At 43.2% G+C, this 17,171-nt stretch overlaps 1 protein-coding gene across 4 annotated transcripts in view; it reads left to right on the top strand.

Moving 5' to 3' along the window:
• The window catches only part of LOC142846261 (opioid-binding protein/cell adhesion molecule), a 1,121,841-nt gene extending 1,115,518 nt beyond the window's left edge, over nt 1-6,323 (top strand). For all 4 annotated transcript variants that reach the window (XM_075966471.1, XM_075966470.1, XM_075966469.1 and 1 more), the window contains exon 8: nt 1,013-6,323. In XM_075966471.1, the coding sequence (XP_075822586.1) occupies nt 1,013-1,113 (101 nt within the window). In that variant the 3' untranslated portion in view covers nt 1,114-6,323. The remainder of the gene's footprint in view (nt 1-1,012) is intronic.
• Nucleotides 6,324-17,171: the final 10,848 nt, after the last annotated feature.

Below are 17,171 nucleotides of genomic sequence, written 5' to 3'. Positions count from 1 at the left end.
CCTCTAATTCTATGGAGACATCTATCTCTCTGTGGCTCTCACTCCTTTGACAATGTGCAATTAGCTTTTTGGGAACTACATTTGCTTGTGAGCTACAGACTAGGAGCTTGCATACGACTCCAAGTATTTGCAAAGATAGTTCATTGAAGAGCCCAAGAGACAGAGCTCAGCCCCTGCCCAGGTGCCCTTGGACCTAGGTGGGTGAGGGTAACCACAGTTTTTCATGTGTCTTTCTGAAACATGGCGAAGGGGCCTGACTCGTGACTCTGGGGTTTTGTTTTTCTACGGAATGTGCATGACTCCATAGGGCCAGAGGAAGGACAGAAGAAAGAAGGAAAATAAGAGAGGATTCTTCCAAGCTGGGTCATCTGTAGGATGGTGGTTTATTCTGAGAAGGCAGAGTTTTGTTCGTGGATATTAGAGCCGTGACTGGTGGCTGAGATATACCTGCTCTCAGTCTCCAGTTCCCCTTTCTTAAGAGCTTTGAGAGGGGCCTTCCAGCACCTGAATTACACGCAGAGAGGATGAAGTCCACATCTGGACTTCTGTTAATCACAAAGTATCTCCATTCCTCTCTCCCCAATGCTTGTTTCTCACCCCTAGGGACCCTTTCCTTCACACCCGTATGTGTCTCCTTCCTGGTCACCCTGTCTTTACTGGAATCCATTTCCATGGAAAAATGATGGTTTATCTTACGATAGAGCCCTGTCTGTTGCCCTCATCTTGGGCCTATGTGCGTAACTGGCTGTCATTAACTCATTCTGTCACATTTTCATTCTCGAACTTTCAGAGAAGGTGGTAGTTATTAAAGCGACCCATAAAGCCCTCTCTTCAGAGTTCTATCTTCCCACTGAGCATTTTCTGGCTCTCCAAACCCAGAAGGGTCAGTGGAGACGGGTGGGACTTGGGATACTTGTCACGGAGAAGCATGACATGCACTTGTTTGCCAGAGATAGATATGGTGCCCTATAGGCTATGTGCTAATGAGTCTGTCTCTTTTTCCCCTACACAGGGCCTGGAGCAGTCATTGATGGTGTAAATTCCGCCTCTAGAGCACTGGCTTGTCTCTGGCTCTCAGGGACCTTCTTTGCCCACTTCTTCATCAAGTTTTGATAAGAAACCATAGGTCCTCTGAGCGACGCCTGCTTCTCCATATCACAGACTTTAATCTACACTGCGGAGGGCAAACCAGTTTGGGGTTCTTTTGGTTTATTTTTGTTCTTGTTGGCTCCCCCCACACACTTTGGTTTGTTTCTGGGATTTTTCAAGTTTATTTGATTTTTGTTTTGTTTTGTTTGTGTTTTTGTTTTTGTTTTAAAGAGTGGGTTGGGGTTGGGGTGGGCAGGGTTCTATCTTTTATTGATTGGTGTGCCCCAAAATGGAATCTGTTCTTGCTACCTTGGCCTTCCTTTTCTCTTTTTCTCTTCCCACAACCATAACACACACACACGCACACACACACACATACTCCAAAAATTGGGAAAAAGAATATGTCCCATGTCAAACACCCTGAAGGTATAACTTGACTCACAATGTAGTACACAGTAAGAGTTGCATCTGCATGTCTTATTGCCTTTGTCTTTAAGCTTTCAGTTGTTTCCCTGGTTAAAAGTACATATCCTCATGCCCATGCTCATTTCAGCACCGATTCCATTGGGTCTCACCCATTCTCTTTGTAAGAAGCTATCTCACTGTATCCATAGATATGCATGTGTGTACATCCACATGTACAATTCTGCCATCTTCTCATGCCTTCCCACTCTACTCATTTCTTCCACTAGTTGTAAGAATTACAGGCTTGAGACTATGCAGACAACCCCAAACTAAAAATTGACAAGTCAAGTAACAAAATGAGGGAAGTATGTTAATGCTAATACTTCCCTTAAATGCTGTCACAACTCATAAAAAAGTGATCAATAGCTGGCTAATTATTTTATCAAGCTATCAAAGCAATCATACCGTGATCCAGTAACTCAATTGATTTCTCTTTCCCTCTAGTTCTACCCACCTGTCTTGCTCTCTCGCAATCCATTCGCTCTGTTTATCATAACATCAATATAATTATCTAGCTGTTTTCTGCCCCCCCACACACACTCTTCACTCTCAGTTCATCGCCGTATTAACCTCTGATCATATGTGTCCATGCCACTGTCTCCATTTCTCCAGCACCATCAAGAGACATTGCCATCAAATTTGCCTAGCAACTTCTTATGTGAAAGCCAGTGATCTTGCAGGCTAACTCTACAGAAGAGCAATTTCCTATGCCATGCATCCTTGGGCATGTGGAGACCCATCCACTCAAATTATCCATTGTGAACAGATGGACCAAAGTTGCAATCTAAAGATCAGTCACTCATGATTCCCAGAGAGACTGTTTCCTGAACCACCTTCTCGGGAAGCAGATGAACCCTGGAGAAGCCTTGATTATGCTGCATTTCTCCTTTAACAGCTGGAAGAGTAAGGTACCAACCTCATGCTGCTCTTGGCCTTTCAAGAAAAGCACACGTCAGGAACTTGGAGGAACTTCTTGGTGGCTGGCTTTCATTAGCAAGAAGAACCTGATGGGTGAAAACCACGTATCTGTTCCTTCTATGGAAAGACAGCAGTCCATCAGCCGAGGTGTGATAACTAATAGCTAAACATCTCCCTTCTGCTCCAGTTTTGATTTGAATTGTTTGAAAATTATCCAGCAAAGGGCTGATGGAGGCCAATTACATGGCGCGCATGTTGACAACTCTGGTATTTGTTTCAGAAAGCTCTTCTAAGCTGAGGGCACTTGAGCTACTGACTTAATTTCCAAGCACTTGATTAACACAACATGGCAAACAGAGGCGGGGAGTGTCAGCAATACCGTTTCCTAGGCCGTTTCTCTAGTGCTTCGGGGATGAATGTCCCCAAGTTCCTGTGTTCAAAGCAGGCCTAGTGTACGAGTAAGATCAAATCCAGCCTCTCGGCATTGTCTCCTGGGAGAAGAGGAACTCAGCCAACCAGGGAACCCGCAGTTCAAATGAACAACATTGAAGGCCACAAAGGGATCTATCTCTGTAGGGACTGGCTTACAGAGTGGTTGAGAAAAAAAGTACCAATGGTGACTTTCTCACAAACATGTCTTGCCTCCCTCAGGGACCCTTTTCAGGTTCACCTCCGGAAGCTAATAACCGTGGGCTCCACTAGAGTTCAGTTCCCTTAAAGCTTAACAGATCACTTGATCCATTATAAGTTTCCGCTCTGTGCCACCATGGCCACATGAATACAATACCCACAGTGGGTACTTATATACCTGTGTATACATATTCACATATATACAAAGGCAGGCTTCCTTGGCATCAAACTCGGAACTGTCATAAGAGATAGAGCTGGTGTGATCAAAATTAATACTCTCCTTGCCAGCTGTAAACAGACATCTGCATTTCCTAGGGAGCTGCCAAGAATGAGACTCCGGGAGCATAAATGATGTGCCAAAAGCAGCCTATTTATTCCAGCTTCCAGAGGCAATCAGGAGCAGGCACAAAGTCAGAATTACAGGTCGGATATATGAGTTTCAGATCTGTCACCACACTCGGCACCTGGGATTGGGTTGGTGTCAAGCATTGTATGAGACAAAAGTGTGACTTCTGAGATTTCTACTAATCCTATATTTTTTTCCTTTGGATAGAAGGAAATGTGGATGCCATGGGAACTGACAAGGGTTGGGGGGATCTGCTGCTTGAAATGAACACATTTCATCGCCTCGTGCGAGAAGATTATCAGAACCCCATTGAGTACGGACTCAGGGTCACCATGCAACTCTACTGGGCCTACTTTCATGGGATACTAGATGAGTCTTTGATAGTCACCTATTCCATCGAAATGTCAGAAGAAAAAAAAAATATGCTCCAGCCCATCCTTCTGTCTGGGATAAAAGAACACCAAGTAGAAATGAACCAAGGCAACTGGGTACCCAATGTGAAAGTGACTTCTTCACAACAGACATACTCCAGCTCCTGTGTTATCTGAGTGACTTTGGGGAGGATGGTTCCATGTGACGGGAGCTGATTCCCAACACGTTGAAGCAAGTAGAGCAGCAGCTGCTCCACAGAAACAGTACGCACACTTCCACATGCCTTTCTGACTTTACACATGGACGGGGGATGGGTCAGGCCTACTAGACAGAAATGTTCAGCCTGACAAGGGTGGGTGAGAGGAAGGGATAAGGCTAGAGAAAGGGTATCACCTTAGTCGAAGTAACTGATAGAACACTGTGGGTTTTCTGAGTGGAAACCAAATAAGGCTTATGAAGAGATTGATTAAAAGGAATTCTACAAAGGTAGTTGTTCTAAAACGTTTCCCCTTCCCAAAACAATGACAGTTTGTCCTTCCACCAAAGTGATGCGAATGAACGTACTTGTGTTATGCCTCTGGCCAAGCTTGTTTTTAAGTAGTTTAATGTCAAGTGCCTGATATAGTCAGTCATCTGCAAGTTGAATCAAGGGTGTTTAGGTTTTCTTTCTTGTTCTCACTGGGAAGGGCAGAGATGTAGTTGTCAAAACATATATAACTGTAACACAGAGAGCTAGGTACCTAGCCCTTCTGCTGTGGGCTAGAATTGTGTGCAGTTCAACAGAAGGAAAGGTGGGGGGGGGACTGTGTGCCACCAAGGGCCTTTTCCCTCTGAAGTTCATACTGCTTTGGGATGTTGTTCATGGGTTGGGGAGTTGGTTTTCAAAATCTGGTTTGCTCTGGGTCTCCAGGAGCTCCATCATTGAAACTGAGTTTTAAGAATCTTTTTCTGCATCTATCTGGTCAAGTTGTCCTCAGCAAAGAAGCACAGCAAATTCTACCTATGTTAGAAAAAAAAATGCCAAAAAAGCAGAAAAGCCCCAAAGTGGACAGTCGATTCCAAATTGTTTATCACAGTCGCTGGATCAGGAACAGTTGGAAATTTCATACTGATGTTTTGGTTAATGCTTTCAGGGCCAAAGGGCACATGTTCTTAGCAGTCTCTATGGCAGTTATCAGCCCCATAAGAGATGGTAATAGCTTTTGAAGTTATGAGGGACTATCTATCTGCAATTTCATCCTGAGTTTTCACCAGTTTAGGAGGAACTGGTTTCACAGTACCTAAAATCAGGGACCTAAAACCTCTTCCTGATAGAGTCAGAAGAATCAGCATGATTATTATTTTTAATTTGGGAAGAAATGAATTTTTCTTCACCAGCAAGAATATCTGGATTTTATTTGGCATAAGTCTTATTCCTAGAAATTCTCATGGCCAATTGCTTCTCCACTTATTATCCAAAGCTTCCCTTTCTCTTTCTTTCAAGACAAACGCGTTTGAGTAGCTGCAATAGCACTTCACAGGTGTTCAACAAGGAAGGCAACAGTGTACAGGATGCCATATTATGAACACTTCTAATGACCACATCAAAAAAAAAAAGCAAACAAATAAAAATGCCAGGCTCATTTCCCTCGTTTCTTGCTTAAGAGAAGAGAACCAAATGGAAGGAAGAAGAAATAGATTTGCAATTAAAAATGTGACAAAAAGATAAAGCTGAACCAGTGCAATTTAGCCTTCAGGTGCAGAACACAGAGCCCAAAAGAAAGTGGAGTGGACTTAATTAGATACAGTTGTCTTCATAGGGAGAGCAGGCCGCGAAACCCGATTTCCAGCATTTGGGAAGAGACTCCCCGCATCCTCTCCCCTGAGCGGTGCACTTCTAAGGTACATGGTTGTTTGGTACCACTAGGTGGAGAAAGAAAGGTTGAGAGCCTCCACCATCCTTGTGGGGCTCCAGCCCAGGTTATTTGGCAGAGTTCCAGAATCTCAATAATAACAATGGTAAGTAATAATAGCTGCCCTTGTGTCAGTGAAAAGGAACATTTTTAATCATTCAGAAATTCTCGTGACATGTAAAGTGCAATTGTGAGGAATGTGTGGGTGTACAAAAACGTATCTGTCAAGTTCAGAGTCCTCTAGATTAAAAAAAAACGTATATGATATCAATGGTGCCGTTAATAGCTGTGTTGGACAATGGGTGTGCCCGTTTTCACAATTATTCTTAAAACAAATCTATGTTCTGATGCTTTAAATTTTATCACATGATACAATAATATGACTTTGTCAGCCTTTAAAACTTCTTTTTTTGCTTTCTTTCTTTTTTTTTCTTCAAAAAAAAATCAATGAAGACTTGATTTCTGTCAATCATTGTATTGAGGGTGAATATACTACCTGAATTTTGTGCATGTTACATTGTAGTTGTAACCTTTTCTAATTCAGGATGAATACAAGATGGTTGTGATTGTGCAGTGTATCAATAAAATTTGAAGAAATTTGTAACTTTTAAGGGCCTCTTCATTAGGATGTCCCTTTGAGATCCAGCAATGGGAAAAAATGAAGCAGTTATGTGTTTCAGACTTTGGGGAGTTGATGCAATCAGAAATATAAGTAGTATCCTCACTTTTCTCTCTCCCTCTTTCTTTTCCCTGTTGTATCTCCCCTTTTACACACACACACACACACACACACACACCCCTCTCTATTTACTTTCTGTATCTTAAGTCTTGCAAATATCTATGCTATTTAGAAACAACAAACCACTTGACACAAGCCCCAAATACCACTTATTTACTGACATTGGCTACATTGAAATCAGAAGTTTCCTCAAACAGTGACTAGAGCCCTCTCAGCTTGACCCCTCCTTCCCTTCATAGTTCCCATTGCTTCCTTTGACTAAAGTGTGCACCTCTTGGCAAGGACCGCAGTGATGATGTACACTCATTCTTGAATGGAGGTGACCACTGGACTAGTTATCATTCATGGCCTGGGCTGTCATACATATACGTGTAATAAACAGAGAATGTGCCCCACTTCCCAGGTTGCCCTTTTTAAAACATCATTTTCTTTTCCCCAAATCCCAACTTCACCTCCACTACCACATTCCTTTTCTAAAGGAATGAATAACAAATTTTTTAAAATCATTTTCTCTCAACAAGTTGTCCCTCAGCAAATCTTTCCCAGTATGTATTTTGTCTTGAACACACTCAGCTTTTTTATGGCCCATCCACAACTTCTGTGATTTTAACACACCTTCCCATGGCTCCTTCTCAAAATTCTGGATATGCTGGTTTCCTTTTCTTTTTCTTTTTACCCTCTAGATTGCTCTAGGCTTCTCACAAATAAAGCTGAGGGGAATGGACCATGATGATTTGGGAGTTCAGTACAGGATAGATGAAGATTCTTCAGTTCATTTCACAATATGACACAAGTCGCTTTCCTGGAAAAGCTCTTGAGCTAAAATTTTGAGATTACAAATAAAATTTGTATTCTTCTTGGCTAATTCCAAGTTTCTACGACTCGGTTTCCCCTGAGGAAAAGGAACAAGACACCTTGATATATGAGCTTTAGGTGTGCTTTGTAAATGAAAATGATGAGGAAACACATGGTCCTGAGAACTGAGAGTGTCTTCGTGTTTGGGGGTGAGATCATGGCGTCCCCATTCCCTACTGACCCTTACTCCTTCCACATTCCCCTCCTCTCCTTCCTCTTTCTTCTTCCCTTCTAAAATCTCACTTTCATTCTTCCTGCACCTGGTGCTCTTCTGTTCCCATTCATGCTACGACAACTTCCCACCTACCCGCTCTTTTTCTGGTGGAGACTTTTATCGGTGTTTCACTCTATCTGACCACTCTGTGCCATCAGACATCTGTACCAATTTATTCTTCCATCAGCCAACCACTCACCTAGCCATTCCCATATTATTTCCCCATTTATACTACCCTAATTCGCTCTATACAGTCATGCGCCTCCCCTAATGTGACTGTGTTCTCGCTCTATTTATTTAAGCCATCCATCCATTTCTTCCCTGTCAATCCATCCACTGAGCATCCTCCAGCCAGCCTTTGGCAGAAATACCTATTTCTCAGCCCACTTCAAGGTAATGAAAATCTTGGCTGTTATCTCTCTATTCCACAAGGGAGGCTTTATCTAGTTATCCTGAGACACAGTTGCTAAACGATTGGATACATTTTTGTTATCTTCACCCCAAATACACCCTATTAAAAACGTATACCTACAGAAGTGCTTTGGGAGATGTGTAAGGCCATACCTGCTCCTGTCGAGATGTATTACATTGGGAAGAAAATGGAGAATTAGGAGCGAAAACACTCAGACGAGGCTTAATGTCTCATATTTTTGTACGTTCCGTTAGTTATTACTGCTATTTATTAATTCGGATTTATTTTGGGACAAGGTCTCTTTCTATGGTATGCTCAGGCATTTTCCCGAGAACCCGCCTCCCTGTGCTCCCTAGTGCTGGGATTACAGATGTGTGTCACCCTGTACAACTTCATGCTTACATTCCGAGCAGGAGGATTGCAGCTGGGCAGTGAACACAGCCATTGACTGCAGAAGCAGATGAGAAAAGACGGGATGATGACTCCCCTTTATTCCACACATTTTTATTTGATGTTTAGTAAATAGTTACCTCCACGAAAGCTAAGGGTGACTGACACTGTCACCAAGACCTTTGGTGACACCACAGTGATGCTCCCTCGGTGTCATCCTGTTGCTCTGGTCTAGAGGGTTCTCTTAGCCCTCACAGGAGCTCGGTTTATTCATTTATTCATCACACAGGCACTCCAGCTGCAGAAAAATCTCCCTCAAGGAGTTCACATTTAAGATAAGAAAAGTACTGTATAAAAAGGAACAATTACAGTAAAGTATCGCAAGTATTATGATAGAGAGATGAGAAAATGGTTGTAGGCTACAGAACAAATATTGGGAGATAATTAGGAGACTCTCTTATTTTTCCCTATTGATCCCCCAGGGACAAAAATCTGGGATGTAAACAACCAAGATAGGCAGCGGACATTGCTCATAGATATTATTAAGACAAAATAAGCCGGTTAACAGAATTTTGGCGCGTTCATTGTTCAAGAAGTCTGTGATGGAATAAATAAATATTTGTTAAGGGAACAAGTACCACGAAAGGCATTAAAGCTCTAAACAGCCAAAGGGACACCCTATGCAGCTGACTCAAGACCTTTGAGACGGGTTGAGCTAACATCCGCGGTGTCAAGGCTGTCTGGATCCTAAAACTCCATCTCTAGGTAGGGCTACAGACTGCACTGTCCCTTCTGCACCGGGTGGTGGTTGGATGGGGTGGGGGCTCCCCGAGCCTTGTTGATGGCTGAGAGAGCTGGCTGTGATTGGGACATGGGACCGGCAGCTGTGGAGATCATCATTAGATGCTAACAGTGGCCTTATTGGGTTCTGGAACTAGGCTGCTTGAGGTAAGACACCTCAACTGTTGTACCTTGGGATGAGATGGCAGGCTTATTTGCATTTAAGTGTTTAAAAGCATCTCTTCTTTCAAACACGAGAGTGGATACGGTATTTACTTCTCCATTAACTATCTCCGGTGAGATGTATTTTCTTTCACTTACTTGCAGTCTTCAAACCAGGTATTTTCCTCAGAAACGTGGCATGATACAACTAGGGGGATATCTTTTTTTAAAATTATGACTTTACAAATTGCCTTGGATCAATTTCTGCCTTCTCTGAACTTCATTTTCAACTATGACAACATAGTGGCTATAACAGCCACCTTCCAAGACTGCCTGTTAGAAGTATTAGATTATTAGATGTGAGTAGATAAAAATGTTAGCATAAGACCTGATGAGAAATAGTTGGTTGCAAAGTAAACATTGGTTTTTTTTCCCCTACCCTTCCTTTAGACGCTCAATGTCCCCATTTTCCTAAGCTTCTGAAAAAGATCATTCCAGCTCTGTTTGTTTCTTTAGAAAAATCAAACCATGCTTTTTATGGCATTGCTGCATTGAAATGCAAAAAAGACACACATTTTTGAGGCTTGGATTGTTAAAGGGCACAAGCTTGGAAAATGTCATTAATAAAACTTTTGGTAGATTCTGACTTTCCCGAGCATCACTTCAGGCACAGAAAGAACAAACTGATAGGAAAGGTATTTATTTCCAAGACAATTCCAGCCCAGATTTATAAGTACAGGATGGGATAAGATCTCTTAGCATTCACCAATCCCAAGATTTCATTCCATTAAAAAGTAGACCAACCCATCATTTAAGGCATTGTGAAGAACCAGAAGAACACTGAACACAGACTATGGGATTCTAGACACACTTCCCGAAGAGGAGATATGTGGCCAAGTCTTCAATGAACAGAGGGATGTAGCCAGGCAAGTGTAGAGAGATGAGAAACATACAGAACGCTGTCCTATAGACCCTCACAGACCCACAGATGTGGGCGAAACACAAGAAGGCTAAGACCCTGGTGGGCATGGGAACATGGACCGCTTGAAGAAGAGCAGTTGCAGAGGCAACTCAGAAGAATACAGACAGGATCAGCAAGAATCAGGTATGTCCAATTTCTTGCCACTGTAACAAGTGTTCACTATATAATGGACTGACAAAGAAACTACATACACAGACACAGACACACATACACACACAACCACGCACTTAAATATGATGTTTTGAGTACGTTTATAATTTGTGTTAAACCACATTCATAACCATATAACTATACCTGGGGTACATACAGCCTGCAGACCACAGGTTGGACACTCATGGTAGACTCTTAGAAACTTTGCAGCAAGTGACCAGATGCTGGCATTTGCCATAAAAGAAACAAGGGGAGTAGAAAGATTTACTCAGAAGAGGGAAAGGGTTGGTCTTGCAGTTGAGAAAGACCCCCAGGTAGCAGGGGAAAATGTGAGAGGGGCCGCTGCCAGGAAGAACCGGAAAGAATAGCCCAAGTAAGAAAAGGTGAGGAATAAGAAGCAATAAGCCAGTTAGAGTGCTCTGTTGAGAGCGGATCTGGGGTTCGAGACCAGAGGTGTGGCATAGGGTAACATGTAGAATTCCCATGCCCAGGAGTCCATGTTTTCAGCTCAGCCGACTGGGTAGAAGATGGCTGATTCTAAAAGCTTATGGAGATGCTGCTGCTCAATGCAGTTTTGGGCACATTCAGCTTTAAGTACCCACCCGTAGAACCTCCAGGTGGAGATATTTAAGTGCCATCAGCGTTTTCCTGAGTCATCCAATCATATCTGCATGGTCCACAAGGGATGCCTGATTTCTTTTCTCCGCCACCCTCCCTAATTCCAGGGGAACTTTAGCTCCCTGGATCATCCATCTGCAACTCGTTTCTTAGCCTCCGTTTCCTCTTTATCTTGATTTTGTCTTAAGAAGGTACTGTTTTTATTGCTTGCTGCCAAGGAAGGTAAAGAGCAGTTCCCTGATTAGGCAGTCAGGAAGGAACAGATGATTTCAGCAGGGAAGGGGGGGATAGTACAGCTGTCCTGCCGCACTCAGGACTCATGGTGCTTCCCATGTCTAACACAGAGGGTCACGCCATTATGGTGGATGAGGGTGACTGAGAATAACTGAATACTGAGAAGCACTGGATACACACACACACACACACACACACACACACACACACACACCAATTTCCCTGTGACTACAGTGGCACAAGAATTCTTTATATTTTCCCATATAGTCTGATGCTCACTTACTTGCAAATTCAGAAGAGGTTTGGTGTTTCCAAGCCTTATCGGGGAGCCTGCCTCTAACCGAGAATGGATTTTATTTGAATGACTTAAGACTATAGTGCTTCCTTTTCCCCTGTGGTCCAAGCGAAGCCTCCCCGTAGCCAGCTATAGAGGACTGTATTGATGCAGGAAGTCATGTCGTCTAGCTGCATCCAGAGAACGTTAATGTATGACCCCACAGTGTCACCAGAGCTCTAGATGGTGTGTGTATAGCTAGGAGGCAAGGTCTTTCCAAAGGAGAGTAATATGAGTATAATTGCTGATTCTGCCCAATAATATCTGCATGCCTGAGGGCTTAAAGCATAAGACCCTACGGAGTTGGTGCACTCATCTTCAAGTACAGCAGGTAACTGCCTACTCCAGCATTGCTATCTGGGTGCACGAGAGAAAACTGTGTTTCAAACATCCCTGGCACAGCATCTACAGCAGTGCAGCATTCTCGGCCTTATCTTTGCCCTCTTGCCAAATCTCCTACCATACATGGTGTTCTCAAAGGCTTAATGTAGAGGGCTGTTTTCTTTGTTGATTCCTTAGTCCTGTGGCGGGGGTCTCGCTGCTGCTGTTGGCCAGGCAAGATGGGGATATAGAGCAGAAAGGAGCCTCCAGGTAGTGTGTTCAGATTTTGTCGCTGTCAGAGAAAGAATTCAGCGAAGAGTGGAAATGTTTTACCAAAGTCAAAGTACACACTCTAGGACTGAATTTGGGCTTCTTGGAAGAGATCCTTTCTGTGAGACTTGGGGGTAGCATTTGACAAGAAATCCTCAAGGTGTGCTAAGGACAGGCATAGATGGGGATCTCTTGGGAAGAAGGCTTTTTCTTCATTTCCTTAGTGCCTGCAGAGAGCCTTATGGATGATGTGTCATGGTATCAGATATAAGAGCATCCAATTGGCAGATGCCATTATAATGAAGCAAAGGACACTTAGTGTTTGCCTACCTTATAGTTACAGGAAATAAAGCAAGTGCCCATTCCTGGACTCAGCCTCTGTGTTCAACACTATCCCTTCCCTGGACCCCTTTCTCCATGCCTCAGAGAACTCATTTAAGCACATGCAAGGATTCCCCACAATGCACTGGGATATCTAGTGCTTAGGCTTTGCAGGGATATGGGTATTTTCAGGGTGGGCTGTCCCTGAGGACCAAAGCAGGCTAGGATCTGCCCTGCAGCCTCTGTCTTTTGTTCATGGTCTTGTTCCGTACACGGTACATTTGTGAGGACAGTTGCTCTGGTTACAAGCCCAAATCACTTCCGTTTCTGTCTCTTTGTCACTAAAGGTCTCAGGGGAATCAGCTTATTAGGGTAATAATCGCCGCGTGGTTGAGTCAGCGACGGCAGTAAAGGGACTCATTGGAGGGCCTCAAAGACAAAGGCGCTGATTCCCCGCCTGATGCAGCCAAGCTCTTAATTTCCGGTCTTAATCTCAGCACAGCATCAGGATGGACAACCCCATCTGTGACTCCTCCCTGTCTTACATTTTCTCGCTTGTGTGACAGTGGCTCCAGTACGGGAGTCAGTCTGCTCCTTTGAATGGCTCGCTTTTGATGTCAATTCCTTGCTGAGTTCCTCCAAATTCCCTCTTGTCCCTGCCTCCCTCTTCCCGCATTGATCTCAGTTCTGTGGGCAGCTTTGACACTCTTCCACCTGTTCCTAATTCTCACCTTAAGGAAACTCAAAGTGCCGAGGAGGAGTGTAAGACAGGAAGCAGAAGTTTCTGTGGGGGTGAGGAATACTTTCTTGAGAGCATACACGGTTTGGTTGCCAAGTGCCGAAATCCCACAGTGGATAGCACATATCCACACACCCATGCCCACCATGTGTTGCAGAAAGCTGATGACTTAAATGTATCTGCTAAAAACACAGTGGCGTTGGGAACCTCTGTGACTGTCAACTCACATAATATTGAAAACAGCCCCAGAAACAAGGGCTATCTTCACTGAGGTGCCGTCCTCTGCCAGACTGACAAGGCTGGAGATCCAAGGCAGTTCTATCCCGGCCAAAGCTAATATTCTTTCCAGTTCAACAGCAAACTGGCCCTAGACTCAGGGCCAACCTTATGTACCCAAACACACAGAGCTCCCTTGACTAAGTACAAGAATGGCTCACTCAAGCATTATGCAAGCCTGCTCTCCTGTCGGCTTCCAGAAGGAGATCAGGTGTTTCTGTTTACTTAAAGACAATCTACTGGCACAAAGGCTGAGACTAGAAAAAGGCTAAGTTCTTTACAGGAACTTCACCCATTCCTCATGGAGAAACAAGCTGACAGAACTGGCTCTTGAGCTTGACCCTCGACTGGGTGGAATTCTGAGAGTCCTGAGTCAGAAGTAACCCTGCAAACTCCTCAAGTACTGAGGTAAGGAACGAAGTAACTCCAGACTCTACATAAACAATCAAAGGTCTTATGGATAAGAAGAAATAGCTTTTTATTTTAGTTTGGGCATAGAAAAGAGGTCAGTAAAAATGATGTTCTATGGAGTTATGCTTTGGACTATGAAACATTGACTCAGTCTAATATACCATTCAAGAAATGTGAACCACCAATTTTAAGCATAATTATATTAATATAAATGAATGCCAGTATAAAACACCTATCATATATCTGTCTACCTGTCTGTCTACCTGTCTGTCTATCTATCTATCTATCTATCTATCTATCTATCTATCTATCTATCATCTATCTATCTATCTATCATCTATCTATCATCTATCTATCCATCCATTAATCTATCTAGTTATCTTGCATCTATAGTAGTCACTTCTCTCATTTTTATGAATGAAAACTAGACATGACAACTTGAGGAGAGGAATTTCTCATTCTGGCTCATGGTTTGAGAGGATTCAGTCCATGGTCCTTTGGCCCTGTGATTGTGAGCCCATTAAACACAAAACACCATGGCAACAGGAGGGTACAGCAGAGGACCTTCTTCCCTTTTTGGTGGATAACAAGCAAAAAGAAAAAAAAAAGATGCCTGTATGTAGAGGCCAGGGGCCCCAGTAATCTACTTCTTTCAACTAGCCCTATCTGCTACCTTTTTATCACCTCCCAATAACGCCAGCGTTGTATGGGTCTATGAAAAGATTAATCCACTCGCTAGTTCTGAGCTCTTAGCATCTAAAGATTACTGGAGATACCTTTACTGGCATACAGTGAAGTATGCTTCATTAATCTCCTAGGTGTCCCTCAACTCCATCAAGTTGAAACATCAAAATTCTTACACTATCTCTGTCTCCCTATTTGACTGCCATGAACCGTCTGTCTGTCATAAATCTACATGAATATGACCCCCTGTTACCCTCTAATGTCCTGCTCTCAAGAACATTGGTTAATTTCTGTGTGTGCTGCTTTCCCATCATGCACAGCAGAGTCTGGCACTCAGCGGCCTTTTTGTTTCTTGAATGAAGAGTCTCCTGGCTTTTAAGGTGAGGAGAAACATAACACAACAGTCATCTGAGCAGAGCCATTGTAGAAAGGGGTTGAAAGGATCATGTGTACATGGAAGGTATTGAGATCAGCACATCTCAATACTTGGCTACTTCTCGTCTGAATAGCTAGCAGCCTGAATGGAACAGGTGGTCTCTTAATCACATCCTTCTCTACCTGGAATAGTAATGCTAATCTTATATTATCATAACATCTCATATTTTCAGATGTTTGGGTGTTACAATTTATATTAATTAGACAAGGCATCTATACCGCAGCAGTTAATGGCTTGCTTTCTTCCTAGTGTCAGTTAAAGGTGGCTGGGACCAAGCCCAGTCTCTCCGGTTCCAGGTTTCTTTCTACCTACTTTCCCTTCCTCTCCTGGTCATCTCCTCTTGTCACGTTAGGAGTATAGAGATCTTGCAGTTTCCTTCTGCTCTGAGAAAGGCTAACTTCTGCATACTTTTCCTGGGCTAAAAACTGGTCTTCTAGTCCCTCCCCCCCCAAAAAAAAGACCCATGTCAGGCCTCCCCATTGCACCTAAAAACCAGAAGAGTTCATCAAAGGTAAAACATTCCTTTCTCAAGCAATATCACAGTTGAAGGCTGACAAGGTGCATGAGATCTAGGACTCAGGAGCAGTAGATTCCCAGTGTCCAGGGTGTTCTGATGAGAGCATCTGCTGTGGATTGATGCTATACCGAGCCCTATAAAAATCTCATTGGCAAAGATGTGGTCCTGACTTCAGTCATGTAAGGTCGTGAGGATCATACACACACACACACACACACACACACACACTCACACACACATACGTGCACACACAGGATTAAGATGTCAAATGGGAGCCTGTTCTTTAGCCATTGCTGCCCACTGGGCAAACATCGGCAGGTGATTAAATCACAGAGAGTATTTTAGACACACACATTACCTTACTGGTTTCCACCCAGGAACTTAGGAAGGTTTTCTGAGGGAGAGACTCTGGAAGATCTAAAGCCCCAGTCCAGGAAATCTGTAGCCTCTAGACACCTACTGCTTTCTCTCCTAAATAATGAAAGGTATACAGGAAAGGGGAGGGCCAAATACCCAGCTCGGGGGAGAGCCCTGGCTGCTCTGCTCTGGTCCTGACCACATCAGTAAACAGCACCACCGCAATCAATTTGGCTTTTTCTGATGCACACAAAGCCATAAAAGAGAAGCATCAGAAGAGGTAATGAAAGCGCTCCTTGTACAGTTAATAGAGAGCCTCCTAGATGGAACAAGCCCAGCTGTTGCTGCCGCTGCAAATTTACTTCTGTTTTCAAGTTCAAATAGAGACTAAAACATTATCTTCGCAGGAATTGATTTTACGTCTTCCAAACACATATGCCACCTTAATTGTGATTTGTGTGATAGCTCAGCGGCTGAAAGCTTTCGTTTATCTCTACCTGGTTAAACAACTTTAAATAATAACAAGTCAATATATCTGTCTATTGACCAGGGCTCTTCTGCAGCCCCGGAGTCCATGGTTGAAGAAGAAAGAGATGTTTAACCCTTCTTTGACGAGCTCTGCCCCACACCCATTTTCCCCAGCTTGGCTTTAATGGTGAGGGATAACTGCTTTCAAACTGAGATGGCCAGGAACACCCCATGTGGTGTCTTTCCTTGTGCAAAAGGTGTTTTGCTGTTTGTTTGCTTCTTTGTTTTCAGCCTTGATATTTTCTTAAAAGGAAAAGAACGTTGCAAGGTTTTTTTTTTTCGATACTTTTGTGCCAAATTTCCTCACTCGTTTTCCTTATAGGGTATTTACTTGAATAAACACTATTGAAGAGGAATGCTCGTGTTAAAAACCCACATACATAGAAAATCATGGAAGGTTTCTTGCAGTATCTCTTCTAAGACATACCTATAAAAACAGGAAGACCCAAAGTCACACAGAATGAGCAAAGAGGGGAGGGGCATGGAATTCCTCTAGTAGATGATCTTAGGTTTAGAGGTGTTTAGAGAGTAAATGTTTCAGTCCCTGCTGGTGAGATAGGAAAAGGGTGAGATTATTTTGTCTCTTTTTTTAAAAAAAAAAAAACTTGTTTGCTGTTGTCAATTTTTCTTTTTTTATATTTACGATTCTAAATCATTTCTTGACCATTAGGAAACCAAAAGTATTGCAGCCACAGCCCAGACAACCAATACCAGCTTCTTGCAGGGAGG

Source organism: Microtus pennsylvanicus, chromosome 3 (assembly GCF_037038515.1).
Source record: "Microtus pennsylvanicus isolate mMicPen1 chromosome 3, mMicPen1.hap1, whole genome shotgun sequence".
Lineage (NCBI taxonomy): Eukaryota > Metazoa > Chordata > Mammalia > Rodentia > Cricetidae > Microtus > Microtus pennsylvanicus.
Note: the sequence above shows the minus strand (reverse complement) of the source record. Positions and strands in the feature narration are given on the sequence as shown.